Source organism: Saccostrea echinata, unplaced genomic scaffold (genome assembly GCF_033153115.1).
Source record: "Saccostrea echinata isolate AGI-Se365-2 ecotype Australia unplaced genomic scaffold, CSIRO_AGI_Sech_v1 ptg000051l, whole genome shotgun sequence".
NCBI classification, from domain to species: domain Eukaryota; kingdom Metazoa; phylum Mollusca; class Bivalvia; order Ostreida; family Ostreidae; genus Saccostrea; species Saccostrea echinata.
The window spans coordinates 5,639,017-5,660,156 of NW_026889800.1; the positions used below are offsets into that span (position 1 = coordinate 5,639,017).

At 32.0% G+C, this 21,140-nt stretch overlaps 1 protein-coding gene across 1 annotated transcript; it reads left to right on the forward strand.

The window, feature by feature from the left end:
- Positions 1-1,460: 1,460 nt before the first annotated feature.
- Positions 1,461-19,266, forward strand: LOC133203587 (probable G-protein coupled receptor 139). The gene is made up of 2 exons (XM_061339359.1): positions 1,461-1,729; positions 16,493-19,266. Exon 2 carries the CDS (start codon positions 16,561-16,563, stop codon positions 17,773-17,775), a length of 1,215 nt encoding a protein of 404 aa, XP_061195343.1. The 5' UTR covers positions 1,461-1,729; positions 16,493-16,560; the 3' UTR covers positions 17,776-19,266.
- The last annotated feature ends 1,874 nt before the right edge of the window (positions 19,267-21,140 follow it).

Genomic DNA, 21,140 nt, shown 5'->3' on the forward strand with positions numbered 1-21,140 from the left:
GATTTTGAAATGGAATGTATGGGTGCACTTTATTCTTTTATTAGTTAAGACTTAATAAGTTCTATGTACACGTTAGAAGAAAGAAAAAGTCGACCTATCAGAGAAATGTCTTCAAAAAAATGATTTATGACATAATTCGACCAATTTTCTAGGGAAATTCATCGTTTATAATGACAATATGTCGTATGTCTTGTTTTGGATGATGTACAAAATCATCAAGTCTAATTAACTACTAATTTCTTTTTTTCTTGAGCTCATTTGGTAGCGGAAATTTTGCGGATTTCCGATAGATTCCGAGTGAAATCTGATGCAAACCTCTAATTTCCTCCAATGTAAAGGTATTAATTGTCTTAATGGAACTAATTCTCGTGTCTGTATTCAATGAAATGTGTAATTACTATCAGAACATTATTTTCTGATCAATTTTCCTCGGGTTCGCTATTCCTTATACCTCTTGTACAGCTGTGCTTATGTCATGTATTATCAGATCTAATGAAAAGGTTTTCTTCTTCGATGAAATACCAGAAAAGAGATTATAAATTATGATCTTTATGTTTGGTGTTTTTGTGTTATTTTTAATTCGTAAAAACATGAAATAAATTAATAACATGAAAGCTTCTGTTTTATATCCTATCTTTCACAACTCCCTTGAGCCACACGATATATCTCTTATCATCCAAATAGAAAAGTAACGCGTACACTGATAAAAGGGACTAATGTCGGTTAAACATTCAACTGCAGCAAACCCACAAAACAAAATATTCGCCTAAATAACACTAATACTTACGTCTTTGTCGTACTATTCAACATACTTTGCTCTTTTAGTTTTCAAAAGTTACAAAGATAAATAGATTCTTCGTATTCTTCCTTTCGTTCAGTTTATTTAACGTGTGTGCAATTAAACTCCGCGACAAAAAACAAAATTGGTTGATTTGTCAACACAAAGTATTGTATGAGTTATATATATATATATATATATATATATATATATATATATATATATATATATATATATATATATATATATATATATATATAGTATCAATAATGAATGTTGAGTGCCATTATTTAATTAACTAGACACAGTTTTTTTTAATTTTTAATCTAAGTGTAGAAATTTGAAGGGAAAGGAGCCTGGCTGTTCATTGTTTTCATTCTCATAAAATATTATTTACTGCGGAAGATATTAACTCCAAAATCACATTCAATGTCTAACCTGTGTAGATCAAAACATTTTATAATTGTTAGGGCCATGGAACTTTTTTTAATTAGCTCATTGTTTCATTGACTTTTTTTTGTTCTATTTTGGCTTTCATTAGGGATCTAAAAATACTATCCTTTACATGCGCCGTGTTGTTCAAATACAGTTTTAATTCACCTCATTTAACAGCTCCAGAACCATCAAAAGCCATTGCGCATGCTTGGGATCTTTAACTTCAAATGAGGCAAAAAAGTACAAACGTGTTTCTACAATGTTTGATATTTATAAGCAGAAGTAGATTCAATGTCAAAGGTCAAATTAAATAGTTGTTCAGACGCTTGATTTGCTACACCTACAATATCACAGGGACAACACTACTCCGATGTGGCGTATGTTTGTTAGCTGTATCAACAAGCGCGCACTTGATCCAGATCTCATTCGGTACACGGCCTGAAAGGTTGCTTGGTTTCACGTTCTGGATCCATTCATTATTTCCTGGATTTTGGAAAACAGAAACCAGCCTCAAAGGTGAGCATCGATATTCGTATATTTTAAGTCTGAAAAAATGCATTGTATTTTCGCAATTTAATATAATTGGTATTTTTTTTCTATCCAACTAATATTTTTGTGAGCATTTATTCTCGGAAGTTCGCATCCGTTTTTATAAAGTTTTATATATCTAGGTTATTCATATGCGGTCGATTGTTAAACGGTCGCAGTAAGCTTCATATATGTATTAAAAATATTACTTATAAAAGAGAGAGTGAACATTTTCAATAATCCGCTACTCAAATTCCATTTGAATCGGAAACAGAGTATGCTAATATGAATAATTTGTGAGAATTAAGAACCCATGATAACACTACAGAACAAATAATTGAATTTTTGAGTTCACGTCAATATACTGGAAACTGAATACGAATATCCAGCCTAAGTCCCATGAGATGCAATGCAATACTGTGTAGAAAAGTCGCTTTTGTTAAAACACGTACAATATAACAATTATTTATTTGACTCCTGAATAATAAAAAAAATTGCATCTGCATCTTCTCAAAATTTCTTTCATTGCGGCATCGTATAGATTTTTCAGCTTAAAAATTAAAAACACATGATCATGTCACAGTTTGTTTTCTTCCCTAAGGAAATGTCTTAAATAAATATAACTTCTGAAAGTGAAGGATGCTCTAAGTATTGTGTGTCTCTTATTTTGTTTCTTTATCGAAATAAATGTTGCTTACAGATTTCCCCATCATCGTACTATTTAAATTATTTCTGTAGAAGAAAGTTCAGCAAGATTCCCTCACAAATGTTCGGAACAATTCAATATATCCCCGATTTTTCCTGTGATGCCGTCAGATTTTGTTTGTTTTATCCTTCATCTGATATGCCAAGGTCTTGAAAAATTTGAAAATTTTACTATTAATTTTGGTCTGTGCTTTTCAATACCTATAATTAATTGCTAAGACGTCTTAAAGTTTATAAAAGTGCACTTGCTTTTAAAACAGTTTGAGAAAATATATCTCAATTGAGGAGACTGGCTGTAGATTTACTTAATCAACTCTTTTGCACCATTATGAGATGGATTGCGTAAATTTTGAGTCATTTGTTTTGAAAGAATACAGCGTCAGTCAATGTTTCCGTGTTAAATACTGGAAAGCTTAGGAAACAATCTATCGAAAAGAGCAAATGATTTATATAATCGGCTTCGTGCTTGGGAGGATGAGATTTATTAACCACAGAAAGAATTTTCTCTGGTCAATCTAAGTATATCTGTGATTATTGGGGAGAGAAATATCTTTTACTCACAATTCACAATCGTATTATAATTTTCTAAATGTGTAAATCGTAATGTTAAGTTATTCGGTTAAAGCGAAAGATGTGAATATCTATATTTTTTCGGAATTTTCAGTAAATATTGAACATGGATTAAAAATATTGCGGGTGGGTAAGGATGAGGGTGTGGCTGAATTAATAGGATATCTAGGAAATCGTGTTCACCATGCAACCCTCATCACAAAAAGGCAAAATATATAAACTGATTATCCGCAGCATTTCAGTATGAAATACTGTTTCTTGTCACGCTGGTCTCTGTTTGATTCTTCCTGTTTTATTCAGTTTCATTAATGTTTGGGGAGCGGAGACGATGCTGGACATCGATGTCTATCTCTTCTTACAATTCATTTAAAGTGTTTGGTAAATTCAAAGACTGAATTCAATGAACAGATATATACAGTGTGTGAAATTCGGGTTTAATCCAGAATAAGGTCTATGACATATTATCATAGGTGCAAAGCAAACAAACAGAAAATTTCTGTAAAAAAAAATCCAAGGCACCTTAATGATCCTTAAATCAATCTGTGAATGGGAACCATAGCTATATAATCACGCAAACATTTCATTATCGCGCGTGCAGAAGAGATTCCTCACTAAATGATCCAAATACATGTATTGTCTGAAACACTAAATTTAACTGTCCAGAAAAATCTTGCCCTTGACCCTGGCATACAGGTGCAGTGCTGGACAATTGTACAAACGCAAAACAAGTCTTCCTTGTTGTAGGGAGAGGGCTAAAATCCCAGATAGCAAGCTTACGTTGGGCCAACGCAAGCCCAACGGTGAAAATTGCGTTGGCCCTCTGTCAGTTTTATGCGTTGGCCCAACATCATCTTGCTCATCGGCCCTACGTTCAACCAACATGTTGGCTCGACGTTGGGCCAACATTCGATGGTTGGTTATCTGGCATTGGCCCAACAATGGCCCAACGTTTAACTTCCTGTTGGCCCAATGTTGGTTCAATGTTTTTTAAAGCTAAGAATGAATGTTGGACCAACGTTGGCACTACGTTCTATAAACATGTTGGCAAATGATCGGCGATTGAATTATTTTGGTTCAACAATATGAATTCCTGTAACCTTTTTATTTCCATAATTATGAGTAAAACACACAATTGATTGAATAAATCCTGCATGTTAAATTTTGTTCCTCAAACAAATGTTCAATTTTTTTCTCACTCCTATGGAATGAAATCAACAGAGGGAAATAAAGGTAGTTCAATGTTTTCTTAAGTCTATCCCATATCACTTCAGTCACTTTATAATATTCCTCTAGAATAAGAGTCCCAGTGTTCAAATTTGTGAAACTTTGGAATGTTCTCCTGCCCATATTACTTCTGAACCATTCACTCCTTTTTTCCTGTTCATGTTATTGTTTCTTTGTCTGTAAAATCCATGTCTCTCACACTGATAATTGAGATAAATCACTCACTGTCCATTACATTCCAAACATCAATGGCCTTGTAACACAAAGGGTTTTCTCCCCACCAGATGCTATAAATGATATGAAAAATTTATCAGTTTAATCCGTTCAAAAATGATGTCACTTACTACTTATAAGTTATAACTAAAGAGATTACTAGTAAATATACATGCACATTTTGAAAATTGCAATTCTTAAATAACTTGTTCAATTTTACAAACTATGCTCAAGTTAAAACTTTCACAGAGATAAAATTCTATCAATCACACCTAAAACGACTATACTTACATTTCAAGGGCTAAAACAATCCATTTTCTCTGTCTTGCGATTCAAAACGGACACGCACATGTATATGCTTTGTTCAAGTGTTGCAAGTGATAAGATGTGACCACTCCGAGTTTACGAAACAGAGCTGATTAGGATGCCTGTTTCCTAGGAAACCGGCCAGTCACCTGCTGAGCCAGTGGATTTCACCACTGACCTAATTATTTGGAGCTCTAAAATTCAGCACTTTAAGTTCCATGATGCTAAATATAGAATCTACAAAATTATATACTGTGCAGAATAATTAAAACTTTCTACATGTATTTGCAATGGTCTCGGACACAAATTAAAAACATAAATCAGTATTAAAAATCTTATTTTCATAAATTAGGTTCTGGAATAATTTTTCATTTTTATTAACACATACACTGTGAATTATTAATAAATGGGCTATTAAGATAATCCATTGTTCATAATATTTTAACGAAAGATGAAATGTTTCTATTGAAAGAAGCTTAATTGGTTCTAAAAGATACAAATTTAATATGTGTAATTAACAGATCACCCATATGTATGTTAATGAAAGTTGATTTTATCCCAATATTCACTCCGTTGAACCAACGCTGGGCCAACGTTGAAAGCCATATCAATACCTCATTATAATCAAAATTTACTACGTTGGGCCAACATTGGACCAACATTACATGCCCAACACACATTTCATGTGTTTCATGTCAACATTACTTGGTTGGCCCTATGTTGGGCCAACATTACATCCCAACACACAGTGGCTTTGTTTTAAGCCAACATCTACTTGGTTGGACCTACGTTGGGCCAACATCAAATGCCCAACATATAATGGTCATGTTTCATGCCAACATTTACTACAATGGACCAACATTGGCCCAACATCGCATACCCAACACCGATGGACCAGCTTTCACGCCAACATATCATCCGTTGGGCCAATGTTGGGCCAACATTTACCGTCCAACGCCAACACTATACCAACCTACCAACCATCAACCAACGTTGGCCCGATGTAGTCTTGCTATCTGGGATAGGCTTTGTCTGCTGCCCAATATAATTCAATTTTTGTGAATAAAATTATTTATAAACAAATAAAGTCTTCTTTTCGATTCAGAAAGTGTAAAAATAAAGTCTTCCTTTCAAACGATTCAGAAAGTTTAAAGATAAGTATTTCTTTTAAAAGAATACACAAAGTAAAACTCCGATGTATATTTACTTTTTTGCAACCATTTAAAGTGAGAAGTAGCACAGAAAATCACAAAATATGCAACCAACGTTTTGCAGTAAAGAAATTAAAAAAAAAATGTTAAAACAAGTTTGAAGACAATCGACGGTGTGGTACTGTCAGCCATCACCGCATACACGGTCAACGATTTTGATCAGCATTTGTAGACGCATCTGTACCTACACTTCCACAATTCTGTCAGAATGTGGTCACATCACATGCTGTTCTTGAACTAAACCTGATCTAGACTCAGTTAATACTTAGCTCACTTCCGAGTCTGCAAACTTTACTTTTTTTTTATTTTGGTTTCCTTTGCATTGGGAAATATAAAGGCACTTAGCCATCCCGTCATGTTTTAAAACTATAACAATATAAAGCGTTTGTTTGAATATTAAGTAATAAACTAGCGTATTGAAACAGGCATATATGTCCAGCGGATATAACACCTAGACATGTATAATCCAAAAGAGAGATTCTACTCGTGTTTTATCGCCATTAACCATGTACATAATAACGATGAAATATAGCCAATCAGAGCTCCACGCATACGATAAAAAATGACCACTTCTTGGTTTTTGTGAGATGTAAGGCATCCACTGGCGTGGGTTAAAGTGTTAAAACATTCTCGTGCAAGGAAGTTCTAGGTATGTTCTGATAATAACGAGCCATTCTTATAAACATGTAGAGTTCCGACCCTTATGTATGGTGTCTATGCCGAAGTATTTCCGGGGTAAAATGTTGAATAAGTACACGTGCATTAACCTGATTTTTGTGTTTATTTCTTTGTTTTGTTGTTTTGTTTTGTTTTGTTGTTTTGTTTTTTGTTTTTTGTTTTGCTTTTTTTGTAGAGCTGAGGGACCATTTGTAATATGTATTCTTGGGTGTATATCCTTTTTTATTTATTCATATTTTCTTTCCTGATATACTTTATTTTAACAAATAAAATGTACAAAATGACTATCTTAATATTCATTTTGTATATTTTATTTGTTAAAATAAAGTATATCAGGAAAGACAATATTTTGGGGTTTTGGGGGTCGGGAGAGATGACACCTCTTTCCATCTATCTTTAATGACAAGACATAAATGTACGAAAATGTTACTTTCTGATCAATCAAATGAAATTAATTGTTTTTAATTATAAATTACAATCTGTGAAAGCAAAGAAATATTACTAACTGCAGGATTGATTATTATTAAAAGAAAACCAGCACATGAAGAGCAATCATCCCTTCTTACAAAATCTTATTTCATCAAATAAACTCTATACATATGTTATGTATGATTAAGAAGCCATACACAGAATAGTTTAAATACGAATAAATACTGTAAGCTGTACAATTTAACTGGGCTTCATGGATTTTTGCACTGACCGATTTATACGTTAAACTGGGCAATTTAATTTTTACATTGACCGATTCTGAGGGCTTGAGGAAAACTGATAAAGCTGCGATGGGGTGGGGGTGTTGGAGTGACACCTGTCTGCAGTCTGCTTCTCTGTAGAGTAGTGATATTTCACCACCTGTGTGACTGACCACCAATATTCATTACCTCCCGTATTCTTCGCTTGTGGTAGTTAATTTTTGTCAAGTGTATTTTCAATTTTGAATTATAGCTCAGGTGGACATTAAACGTAGATTTAACATGGATTATATAACCGAGTCATAATTAGCTTAGATGAAACTTGTCATAAATAAAAGTACAATTAAGATGTCATCTCTAGCTTGAAATTTTCTATATATAGATACAGAGATCAGCTGCTTTTATAATTCATGTCACTTGTCATCTTTAGGCAGAAAAAAACATTTTCTTGAATGAAAAATGCTTTGAGAAAAATATACGATCGTAATGAAAATGAAGTATACAGTAGCCCCTTTCTTTTGTCAAAAGTTAAAAGCTTTGTCTAAGCCAAAATTAATTCTTTCTGGGATTAAAAGAGATTTTGCAGTGGCCCAAGTTAACTCCGAAAGACATAAAACTATAGCATAAATGCCAGAAGCAGTACTGCAATGATGGGACACAGGTGTATTAGGGTGATGGCTTAATATTATAATAGTAATCAGGGAAACAGAGGTGATCTTAAGAGGTCAGTCAGCATGACAAATCTCATTTGTTTACCTTAATTAATGTAAACAACAAACAAAGGTAGACGAGAAATAGGATTGTATTGTAAGTGGCAGGGTTTAATAATATTCAGGCGGTGATTTCAGGACCGTAAGTATTCCTCAAAATACACTTCTATAGAGCTTTCTCAAATTGTTGCAAGCAGCTAATGTGTGTTTTATAAAGTGGCGATTGTCTGTATCGTTTTGTTTTACTTAACGTTTTGTGCCCGATTAATGATTGTACAAATTTATCTAGGTATATTTACAGACTAAGTAGGTTAATTAATCACATATGAAATTCGTTAAAAAACATACTACACAAAAAGCTATAATATTCTTTATGAAACCAGGATAAATGGTCGTGTAATTTCCAAATGTGTAACGGTCAAAGAAATGTTTTCTTTGAACATGGCTGAAATTATTACAAATGGATTGGTATTAATTGAATTTAATTAAGGATATTACGCGAATAACATTAGATCCATGAGAATTCTATTATTTTGCCAAAGAAATACAAGTACAAATGGCAAGAAAGTTGTGGTTCCTGGAAACAATTTTGCAAATATTCAATACCACTGAAACTTAAATTTACCGAATGAATCAAACTGACTCCACATAGTTAGATTTAAGCAAATCTGCTGGGTGCCAATAAACCATTAGTATTTCAACAGAATATGATCCATGGCATAGAAGAAACATCTTGGAAATTGAATAAAAAGTCGATCTCTGAGAGAAGATATTAACTGTAACCATAGAATTTCTCCCTTCAATCTGTCTGAAGCATTTTAATGTTTTAGTGTAGTGTTCTAAAATCTATAGCTATAGGTATCGCTCAATCGAAAAGCACCAGTGAATTAAACATTTAAGAAAAAACATTCTTTTATATAAACTCAATGACAAAAATCAATTGTAAGTTTTGCAATTTTCTTTTAGTCACTCAATGTGATCCTTTATCCGATTGCCATTTGGATACAGCACATTATATTATTTTATATATTAGACTGCATTATAAAACTAAGGTATACCAACAACAGTAAATTACACGACAAATACATATAAGTAATAATGACTTTTGAAAAAGATAGCATAATATTTTGATTTATATCAAATACACTATAAGTGAATAGCATATATTTCAAATGAAATTTCCTACATTGCACTAACAGTGGCGGAAAGTGGGGAAGGGGGGGGGGTCAAATTCATAATTCTTTGAGAGAAATGAGATGAAAAAGGTGCATAAGTAATATAATATAGGCTTTATTTCTATATTATTACAGAAATAGCGTCTGTTGCTTTATTCTAAGCTTGTGTTGATCTTCCGAGAAATATAATTCTTAAACCATTAATCATCATGATCATGACAACTAGAAATAGTAAACATATTAACTAAAAAGACTTAATTCTTACTCTACTAAATCTTTAATATCCAGGAGCTTCTAGGGACTTTCTTAAAACTTTCAGTCTCATATACATGTGGTATCGTCTTGCTCACACTCTCTCGGCCTGACTATGAAGGCTTCTCGTCGGAATTATTTTGTGGCGATAATAATATGGCTGCTTTTCATGTTATAATTAAAAACTTCTTTCGCGGCGGGAGAGGAAATATTCTATACCAATGCTTCCATAGAATGTTGATTTCGGTATGCAGAAATAATGAGTTATTGCATTGAAATAGAAATAAGTTATCAGAATCAAAATATTTTGTCAATGATAATTTTGCTGAATGCGCCTCGACTTTCAAGTGCACTATTAATGTATCATGTACGGGGTGTGAACGTTCTCTTTGTATTCATTCGAATAAAATATAAAAAAGTATATATGTATAAAAACAACAGATGTGTATGGAGAGTTTGTTAACAATTAAGGATCAAGAAAATGGAAATCTAGGCGTAACTAGTATATCTATCATGTTCAAACTTGAATTTCTACAATTCTTTAAAAAACTAAATTTTTTGCTTTCGCGATTGTGAGTCAGGATTGAGCATTCAATATCACGTAATGAAAACTTCTTATATCACAAAACCATTAGGAGAAAACCTAATTATTATTATCATATTACATAATGGCGCCAGATAACTTAAATTAACCCCAAAAAATTTTAACTTTTAAGTTGAAATTTTATGTTTTTGAACATAGAAATCTTCAATCTGAGTATAATCGGATTCTATTTTCGATATAGGTTAGATTATAGCAGATAAAATAGTTACATACTCCAAAATGAATGATTAAGAAGTCTGAAATCCCCTATCTTCTGTACGATAAAGGCACCCCATGATCTGGGTAAAAGAGATTCTGTGCCTCGTGTTTTATCAGTGCACACTGCACAGGTGTAAAGTGAACCAATTCCCCACTGTGTTTATCCGTATATAATGTACCCCGTGTCTGAAAAACGAGGGAATAATAATAATAATAAAGAGTTACAGTCAGAATCCCAGGATAAGTATAGGCTGAAAAATTTAAAACTTGAGTTCATTACTCGAAAATCGCCTCACAAAGACACCAAGTTATTAAGGGGTTCGTAGAATGTTGTTTAAATTAGTAACTCGTTTAAAAATCTACTAGATAATGAATGAATGTAGCAAAGAAACCGACCATAAATAAAATTCTTTTTTTTTAAGAAGTGGGATTCATGCAGGGATTCATAGGAATTCAGACACAAATCAAATATACATCTATGAATGAAAATAAATCATTACATCATATTATTTCAATAATTCAGAATACGGCAAACTTAAAAGCACGTGGTTTAAAAAATCAGCATTGACGTTCACCGTCAATCTGTGCAACGTCTCATCTTTATGACTTTATTTCTCTGTTGTAAATTGATATAAGGGCCTTTTGTCATTGGTGTAAACATGTATTATATAATCGCACGAGTTACAAATGTAGCCTTCAAAATTAGGTTTTGTATACCGTAGTAGCGTGCAGGGTCAAGATATCATTAGAACACATTTTGGTATAAAAATTAAAAAAAAAAAAAACACTTAGAAATTATTCAAATTACTTCCTAGATGAAACTGCTATAAATAATAGCCTTATCTTACTCCTGTACAACATGTACTTGTATACATGTATATTTTTTAAATAATATAACAAGCAGTGTATTATTTTGTAGTTTAATTCATCATTCTTTGCCTGGAAAATGCCAGCTGTTTGATTTTTCAAATGTGATCTCTATCAATAAATCAACTGATTGAATCACCTTTTCCTAATGGTAATTCCAAATGAAATAAACAGGACAAAAATAGATTGAAAATGTCATTAGTTTGGATTAATAGTGTTAGAATGTCAAAAAATAAAGGAAATTGGGTATATTCCCAATAAAATTGACGAGTAAAAAATAGATGCTTCTACAGTTTGTCTTAAGTATAGTTATCGAAATCTCATATGCACATTTAATACGTGTATTTTATCAAAATAATGTTGAGTAAATATACCTTTCTCTTTCTTAAATGTGTATTGTTAACACTAATAATGGCAAAACACGACAAAGTATAAAATCTCTATAGATAATTTTATATACTAGTACACTGAGAAAACAATAAAAAAATATTTGATAAAGGAATACTCTTTAAAAACATACGTTTAGTTGAACAAAGGCACTGAATTACTGGAATTTTTTTTTATCCCCTCGGTAAAATACTTATACCCCAATTATTAGAAATAATATTGTATCATAATGCATATTTGCATAAAAATGTAGGGGAGGGGAGTGGGTGGGTAGTCAAATGTATCCCTATTTTATCTCCAGACAATTTAATTACAATTAAAGAAGACATTTTTTTTTGATATATTAATATTTTAGAAGATTTCACATATACATTACTTTATCATAGTTATATTTTTCTTAAGAAAAGGCTATGGTGAAGTGCATAAAAAGGAATGTATATATATATATATATATATATAGAGAGAGAGAGAGAGAGAGAGAGAGAGAGAGTCCATGTAGACTTTAACTGAGAAATCTGAATAAATCTGATACAGGAAATCCTTTATGTTTGAAATTTACATTCCTGTAATAGATAAACATGGAGATAACGAACAGTATTTAAGCTCAAAAGTTCATTAAAACAATACAATTCAGAGGTAGAGCAAACACGGGCCGGACCTTTAAAACAGCAACGGTGGGATCAGGTGCCATGGAGGTATGAGCATCCCCTGCCGACTGAACACATCCGCCTTGTGCTCCTTGTCATGGTCGGGAAAGACGGAAAAATCCGTCGGCAATTCAGTATGTAAATAATGGCCTAACAATTAGTAAGAAAAACGACAGTCAGCATTTGACTTATTGATAGGTTGTATTTGCTGACATGTTAATTGTATCGATCATAGAACTTGCGAAATGATGAATTTAAACACGACTGTTCATATTCTTGTTTCATCATCTTGTTTGTCAATAGCTTGCCTCACTTTAGAAATTGTTCGCACGTAGATCATGCTCTTGCGTATCGAATCAACTGAGAAACATAAACCCCATATGCAGGTGACAAGGGTATATTGCTACAACTGTAAGTGATATTGACCATTGAAAAGTTGAAGTCATCACATTTATCATAAAGTACGATGGCCGATATCAGCCATGTCATTCTACAGTTAAATTAAGTGTAGAATGTCAGCTCAGTGCTATGTACAGTTTGCTTTGTCAGGTTACTCATAGCTTGGGTAAAGTGTACAGTGTGTACACCAAGATTTCAGCACTGTCACGCCACCCACATTGCTCGGAAGATGTGGATTGTATACATGTGTTATTAATTGACGGTTTACTCCTATCTGCAATTAAAATTCTTCAAAAACATAAAAACAAATCCCTGCATCTGGAAACAGCGGTAGGAACACAAAGGGTGCAACAAAATAAAACATGTTGAGTTTTTGTTTTGGTTAACAAAAGGATATATCAAACTTTCCCTACAAGTATAATTATATCGATCACTTTCTTTAAATTTATGTGATTAACTAATTAAAACTTGGCATATACTTATAATGCTGCAAATGACCAATGACAAGGTAACTAACTTCAAAATGAGTTTCAACTTTATTGAAAAGCAGCTGTCAATGATGTCAAAAAGCCTGGACTTTAATTTATCGTAGAGAATGGTTGTATAAAGTGATGTGATTTCAAATTTTCTAAACGTTCCTTGGAATTTTAAAGTACCCACATCTGATTTGTACCACTTTTAAAATATATTATTGTACAGTACTCCCAAAGTTTCCCTTTCACTGCTGTTAATAATTTATTGAGGTATAAAGAAAGAGGCTTGGTAGAACATTTACTGGAATCCGCTATGTATCTTTGTTTGTGAGGATGTAACAACAGTATTTCTTCAAACCTGTCTTAGCACGGGATCCTTCATACTATAGACTGACAATGCATACATTGTCACATATGTGATTCAACGCTTGAAAGTGTTTCTTTGATGGATCATTTTGTTCCATATGTTACATTGATTTTTTTTTTAATTTAACGCATTTAAAACCACAACGATTGCAAGATTAACAAAGTACTTAGATTTAATTCTTTGTATTAAGCTTGTGAAACTTTAGTCAATTTTCTTTCGTGAATATGGTATTTTTACCATTTAGTTAAAAAATAAAAAGTTTCACTTAAAAAAAGAAACAAATTATGAAAATACTGCTCTGAGAAATATAAATAATGGTGATTGATTACAAAATGAAGAAAAAATCGACATAGTTGTAATTGAATAGGTACACACTATCATAATATATACAATTATATGTATTGTGAAACTCTACCCAGTCTAAATCGGCTAGTAACGAAGTACCATATTTCTAAAGCATATATAACCGCGTTTTTATTTATCAATATCAGACATATAAAGACGCTCCCCGTGTTTGCTTCCAAGGTGCTTTCCCGTCAATAGTTGCTACTCATAATTGTCATTTATATTGACATAACAAATTCCGGCCAGGAAAAAGCAATGCTTATTTAAATGTCAATGAAATGATAATTTGCTAACCATATCATTTATTGAAAGATTAATAATGGTGTAAAAATGGCTTCTGAATTCTTTATTACGAGGAGTACCTTTCTTTTGTAACTAAAGCATTATGTATTTTTGCAACACATATCTTAAATGAAATAACAAAAAGTATTTAAGTTGATAAAGGTTAGATTTTTATCATGTAAATGATTTTTTTTAGAAAATATTCATATATGCATTGAAAAATTATACAATAGATGGGCCTATTTTTTTTTTTTTTTCATAAAGTTTACTTCGGCCACTTATATTTCTCGAGTCGAAGAGAAAATGATAAATTCGTCAGTACCTTTATCAATATCTACCTTGGATTTGTTTGATGAGAAATCTACAGGTCTCTAGATATTCAATGCACAAAATTTTCTGTTAATCGGTCAGTATAGGGCCTTTTATCTTATCCGATAAACCTGCTTGAGGTATCTTCCTATAGATAAAGAGTAAACCGAAGAATCCTTCCGTAATTCAGTGTGGAAATAGATATTAGTTTACCTTTGCAGATTTATTTTTCAAAAACAAACAAGTCTTAAAATTTAGTTCTTTCAGTAAACCAAAATGACATTATTTACATTTTCAACATTTATTGAATAAAAGTAATATTTTCTCAGTTTGAAAAAATATCAAAGCGTTTTTTTTGTCACAGTATGAAAGAACATCAGAAGTGCGGCAAAACTCTCGATGTTCCGTCCCTTCACGACGAGTGTTGTAAAAATATTCCCTGGCCTGTTATAAGATAGAGTATATAAGCCATCCTGACAGACATTAAAACTGCCCATGTTTCTCCAAATATGTTGTTGAAATCCATCTTTACTTTTTTCAATCTCACAATCCCTTAGCTGTTACATCTCAACCGCTCAACTATGGTATCACAGTCTATGACACTGTGTTACAAAAAGACAGAGACAAAGAAATAATTAAAGAAAATGTAATAAATGGAAAATTCAATATTTTGTAGTTGAATATAAAATTTATTTCACTCGTGAGACAGGTTATTTTAAAATATATTTTCACTCGTGCTTCACACTTGAGAAAATTAAAAAAAAAATCTTGTCTCACTCTTGAAATAAATTAAATTCCACATTCAACTTCAAAACATTGAATATTCTCTATATGTGTTTTAAAATATATAATATAATATCGTATCATGATATGTAAACATTGAATTTCCATCCTCGCTTTTGAAATACGATGAATATTTGATCGTTGAGCGTTAGTTTCTATTTTATTATTTTCAACAAAACCTTCATTCTCTCTTTATCCATATCTTTGTTGTCTTTTTTGTTTAGGCTTAAATTTTTCTATCTTGACTTTTAATTTATGTATGTACTAATATCTTCCCTGATACTTAATTATATCCAATGCCGGAAAATATAAATGTCTTTGATAAGACAATGATCTATTATATGTCATTCCCCACCCTTCTCTAAGAGGAGACTGTCAAGGTTGAAAAATGATTATATTTAAGAAAATTCATTTAATTCTAGGGCAGCTGAATAGCTATGTTACACTACTTATTTATTTTCAAACTCATCTTGGGAATACAGGTAAGAAATAAAGGTTGAAAATTTGCTTGGAAAAAATTTTCAATTCAAAAAATATTTTCTGTGTATATGTATTCTTGTTCATTTATCATCTTTGCATTCAAATGAGATACTCGTCGTAGGCGTGTTAAGTGTGACTGCACCATGTTTAGAGGAATAACGATATTTACAAGCTTGACTGTCTAGAATCGTATTGTTCTAGCATATTAAATCATTGGTTAGAATAAAGTCTTTAAAAATTCTTTACAAAAAGGACTTCTGGTACTGGTATGAAAAAAAAACTTGAAAAAAGTATACGATTTCAAATAATGGTACAATTAACGGGAAATAATCCCAAGTTTAGAATCACAGATTGCTTAAATACATTCATAGTTCTTAAAGTAAATGATGTGTACATGTGATAAAAATGCTAGAAATGAAATCGAAAGTATAAAAAAACGGAATTACAATGATTTTCGTTTAATAAAAAACAAGTAAAGTGGAACTCAGTTGTTTGGTATGAAAGAGCGCAATGGGTGTACTAATGCCCCCAGAACTGCTTTTCATTTGTTTAAGCGTCATAATATCTTATCAAAATGATAGTTCTAGCGAGGGTTGTTTTTTAGAGACTATAATTACATTTCATTGCATCACTCTTTCCATTAACCAGAGCACGATACAGACTTTTCGAAAAATAAAACCTTGTGTATGAACGTCTTAGCACAGACAAAGTTCACTGGGAAAACCTCGGGGATTATAGGAAATTCTCTTTCTTTTAGAAGCTCATCTGTTTTGGACATCACCTCTGTATGACTTTCTGCCCAAAAAGAAAATAAGCAAACATACTTTAAAAAAGAATTTTAGCCAATTCGTATTGAACTTTTTATTTTCTATTTCAGAATGGATTGATTTCATCGGAACCTTCATCTCTGGATAAATTAGGGCTATAAATGGAACATCTGTCATTATGATGTCCCCGCAACTTGACCATCAGAATCGGAGCCAATACAATATTTCACACGATGCACTACCGGACTATGATCTAGAGTGTCTGGAAATCATTAATGGATCTGTGTTTTACAATCCGTGTCTTTGCATCCAAGAACCGAATTTCACCGTCCCAGAGGCAGATAATCCCGGCTACTTAACTATCTTCTCCATCTTAGCTCCGATCATCTCTGCAATCGGAATCGTTGGGATAATTTTAACAATAATTGTTCTTTCCCGGAAAAGTCTGTGCACATCAACTAATTGCTATCTAATCGCATTATCAGTTGCTGATCTTGGATTTCTTGTCTTTTTGTTTCCTCGATTTTTTGAACGTTTCCTCACTGACGAAAAGGATGGTTTTCTTTTTGGAATAGTATTCAACTACACAAGAATTCCTTTAACGACGTTTCTCAGTGCATCGGTGTGGATAAATGTTGTCTTGGCCGCTGAGCGATATGTCGCCATTGTTCACCCCCTGAGAGCAAACATGATCTGCTCCATCAGAAGAGCACGTTTTGTTATCATTACTGTCTTTGTGTATTCCTTTGTAATCCGGATACCTTACTTTTTCGAGAACAAGATTGAGACCGTGAGACACGAACCTGACTGTGGTGGACCAACAGTAACATACTCACACACGGCACCCTGGTTATTCGTGGACCCCAAAGAAAAAGAGATTTATCGCTGGGTTGTAGATTGCACTTTATCAGCCATACTACCTTTCTTGTTCCTTTTAATTTTAAATACTAGACTGATTTACGAAATCCGGGCGTCTACAAAATACATCAGAAACAATGTTGGACTAGACCATTCGATGCAAAGAGTTTTGTCAAATGAGCAACTGAAAATTTCAGTCATGCTAGTATGTTTGATAATTATTTTCTTTGTATGCGAGGCACCGTATGTCGTAATGAATGCTTTTCTTTACAAAAGTAACTTTGACAGACACACCTTTTATATTCTTCTGTATATAGCTATTTTTCTCATGCCGCTGAAGTCTACATTTAATTTTATTCTGTACTGCTGGTTCAGTGAGAGATTCTGGGAAACACTAAAACAAAAACTATGTTTTACAATCTGTAACCAAGGTCGGCGGAATTTCAGTACATCCCGAACATCAAACTTCAGTGGTGTATTAATGACGTCAAATGGAAGCAAGCGACGTCATGATCTGCCTGAACATGTCGTGTAATGTAATTATAGAGTTGTTTAGTAATCTGCCTCACTCCTTCTACAATATACAATCATATATTATAACACAGCAAGCTTTAATATCAATATCATAGGGCATAAAGGAAGAATTGTTATTCACATGTTTATTGTGGTATTATATTGTTGTCATGTACCACAGACTTTCTAGACATAAAGATATGTATTATTTTCATTTAATCTGTCTCATTCACATTATGTATTTTCATCAAGAAACAAGTTTACCTTCTCAAAACTATGTACAAGGTGCATTTGTTCCTCTTTTGTAATGCTTACAGTCTTAAAATTTTAAAATATATATGTAGATTGATTTGAAAAGAAAATAATAATAAAAAAATGAATTCAGAATATTCTTTCTCAATATTGAAAATCAGTTACAATACATTTAGAGATATATTTGCTTATTCATCAGTTGTTTGCTGATAAATGCAGTGTAATGTATATTATAGATGTATCTTCCAAAATCTCAAGCGTAGATGATATATTTTGATTACAAGTATTTTAAAGCTGTTTAAGTTATTACCATATATCTTGTTTCGATTGTTGTTGTGTAAGAATACTTAGTACCAGAATAATCAACCAAAATACGAAAGATTCTCAAATGTTTATTTTTTATTTCATGCATCTCATTGGAAATCTCTCATTATTGCAAGGTCTGAACAAGGAAATTTAAATACAGTATAATTCATAGTAAGCGTATTATTAATGTTTTTTTTGTTATTTATGACAACTATAACCCTTCTGTAGTTGTTAATACTTCGATCTTGAACTTCTCTACTTCCAAATTTTACAGTTTATCCATAGAAAAGTTACCTCCTATTTAAATATATTTCTGTCAAGGTCAGTGACATGTAAAATTTAAATTACAAAGCGGTAGATAGCAAATTACATAGCCTTTTTATGTTATAAACAGTTCTGTAGTTCTCTGTCGATGTTTGATTAAAATTACCTTACCTGATTGCCTGCATTCCTTGCTACTACATAGGTCCCTAATTCAAACCACCTTAAAGCTACTGAATTAGATGTAATTTTTCATTATGTGAAGTGTTTACTCTTATCCTTCAGATGGGGTATATAAACTTGATTATTAGTTGACGAAACAAGGACATCAACAGTCTCAATAAAGTCAACATTTTGCAAATTCTATATTCTGTACAATGATCTTGTAAGCAAATACAATCTACTGTTTGGTCTAATGTTGACCGACTTCTTTCAGAGAAATTGTAAGACCATTATTTTCACTCCAAATAGTCTACAGATTTTTCCGTTTTCCCGATCATGACGAGGGGCACACGATGGGTGTGACCGGTTGGCTGGGAATGCTCACTTCTCCATGGCACCTGATCCTTTCTCTAATGTTTTTAGAGGTTTGTGTTTGCTCTACTCATAATTTGTATTTTAGAAGCACCTTTTAAACATATCGTATGTAATATGCAAAGATCTACTGTTATTGAAATAAACATCATGAATGGGATACTAGAGTCTTTGGAATTACCTTATGTATCCTTCAGGTCAAAAACAAAGGTAACATGGTTTGTTTTCCCGCTGTCGAGGAGGCGATCTTACAATCGATTGGTACAATTCCAGTAGAACAGATAATGGTCTCTCCATGATTTATCTGTTTACACTTCATGCTAGCATCCTAAAAATTATGCCCCAAAGAAAAAAAGAAGCAGCAGGAAAATCCTATCCTAGACAAAAAAAATTATTATGATTTCCTCAATTACCAAATTGTGAAATTATGGTTAAACTTCCACAGAAAACAATATTATACCTCATGGTAATGGCGTGAGTGTTGAGGTGAAATTTGACACATTTTAAATGCGGTTCATGAAATACAACATATAACAATTTACATTAGTTAAGGTTTGAATGATGGATATTTTACTATGCACACATCAAGAGAAATTTTATGTGGTGAGCGAATTTAATTGAAGAGGATTATGTCATTATATTTGATTCATTCACCACTTTTGTGTTTTTGATTTTTTTTTAATGAACTGGAATAAAATCATGGTATTTACACCATCAAATATTTGCTTGATTTTAAAAATGTCAGAATGCCTCATATTATTTTCTCTATCGTGGTGCAATAGCCAGGTTAAAGGATTAAACTTGTAGACCTTTATCTCATTAGCAAATAGATAACGTAGATTTACAAGTAAAATGCATTAAAAATGTAACTTTTGTAGATGAAACAGAAAAGACAAAAAATAAGTTTTTTTTTCAAACATAAAGTAAAGGACTGTTTTTGCCTCCAAAACAATTCTAAAAATAAATTTCTCAATTTTATTGAATTCGTACAATGCGCACTTGCTTTTTTTCTTTTTCAAATTTCTTGTTATGTAGATAAGGGTAAGAAAAATATATATTTTTTTTTAATTTTGTAGAAAACTAGAAGTAAACTAATACTCATGTTTCCGTTCTCCGTCTTAAAATTGTAAATAATTGTGTTTTATTGGTTATTTCATTCAATAATTTAGCGAGATGCTACAGAGATAAGATATTATTCATTTCGTGGAAATTTACTCTGTCAGATTACTGGGTAATTGACTATACGAATCGATCTTTCTGTCACGAAGACATCGTAAAAAGACCCAAAACTTTATGTAAATGAAATAAAAAATTAACACATTCTGAAGTGTAAAGGTGGCACCTCGCATGATGAATGTTCTTGGTCTTGAACACGATACCCCCAGAGAGTTTCAAATTTTACACATATAAGGCAAATATAGTTTAATGTTACATAATGAGATGATCAAATCTCACTGTAACTAGAACTAATCATTTGTTTATTTCCTCTATACAAATGATCAAAGCCTGATATATGAGCAGCTTGCATGTGCTCCTTTGTTTTAATGTCATTCCTTCTAATCCTTTTAGAAGTCAGTCTGTACAAATTTTTCAAGCAAAAGAAATTATGAACTGTGCGTATGAAAACAAATCTTAATTGTAAACTAAAAAATGTACGAAGATTTAGAAGGCTAGGCTTTCAAATAAAAAAAAAACTTTTCTGTTCATGTTTATATTGAAAAATAGTGCTTTGAGAAGCAAAACAAACAGACTGCATTATTAAAATGAAATATAGTATCTACAAATTTTGTTGTCAAGCATCGAAAAGTAAGATTTACAATATTTCTTGCTAACAGAATGTAAGTTTATATCAATATGATTAACTAAATTCTATTCAGTTTAAAACAAAGCTTATTAATTAAAGAAAATAATGCTTTAATGAACAATTAATTCAAGTCATTAATATGACACTTATTAATTTCATTTAAATGCACACATGATAAGATTAACAGTAGGTGTAATCATCAAAACATCTATTTGAAAAAATCTCAAGTT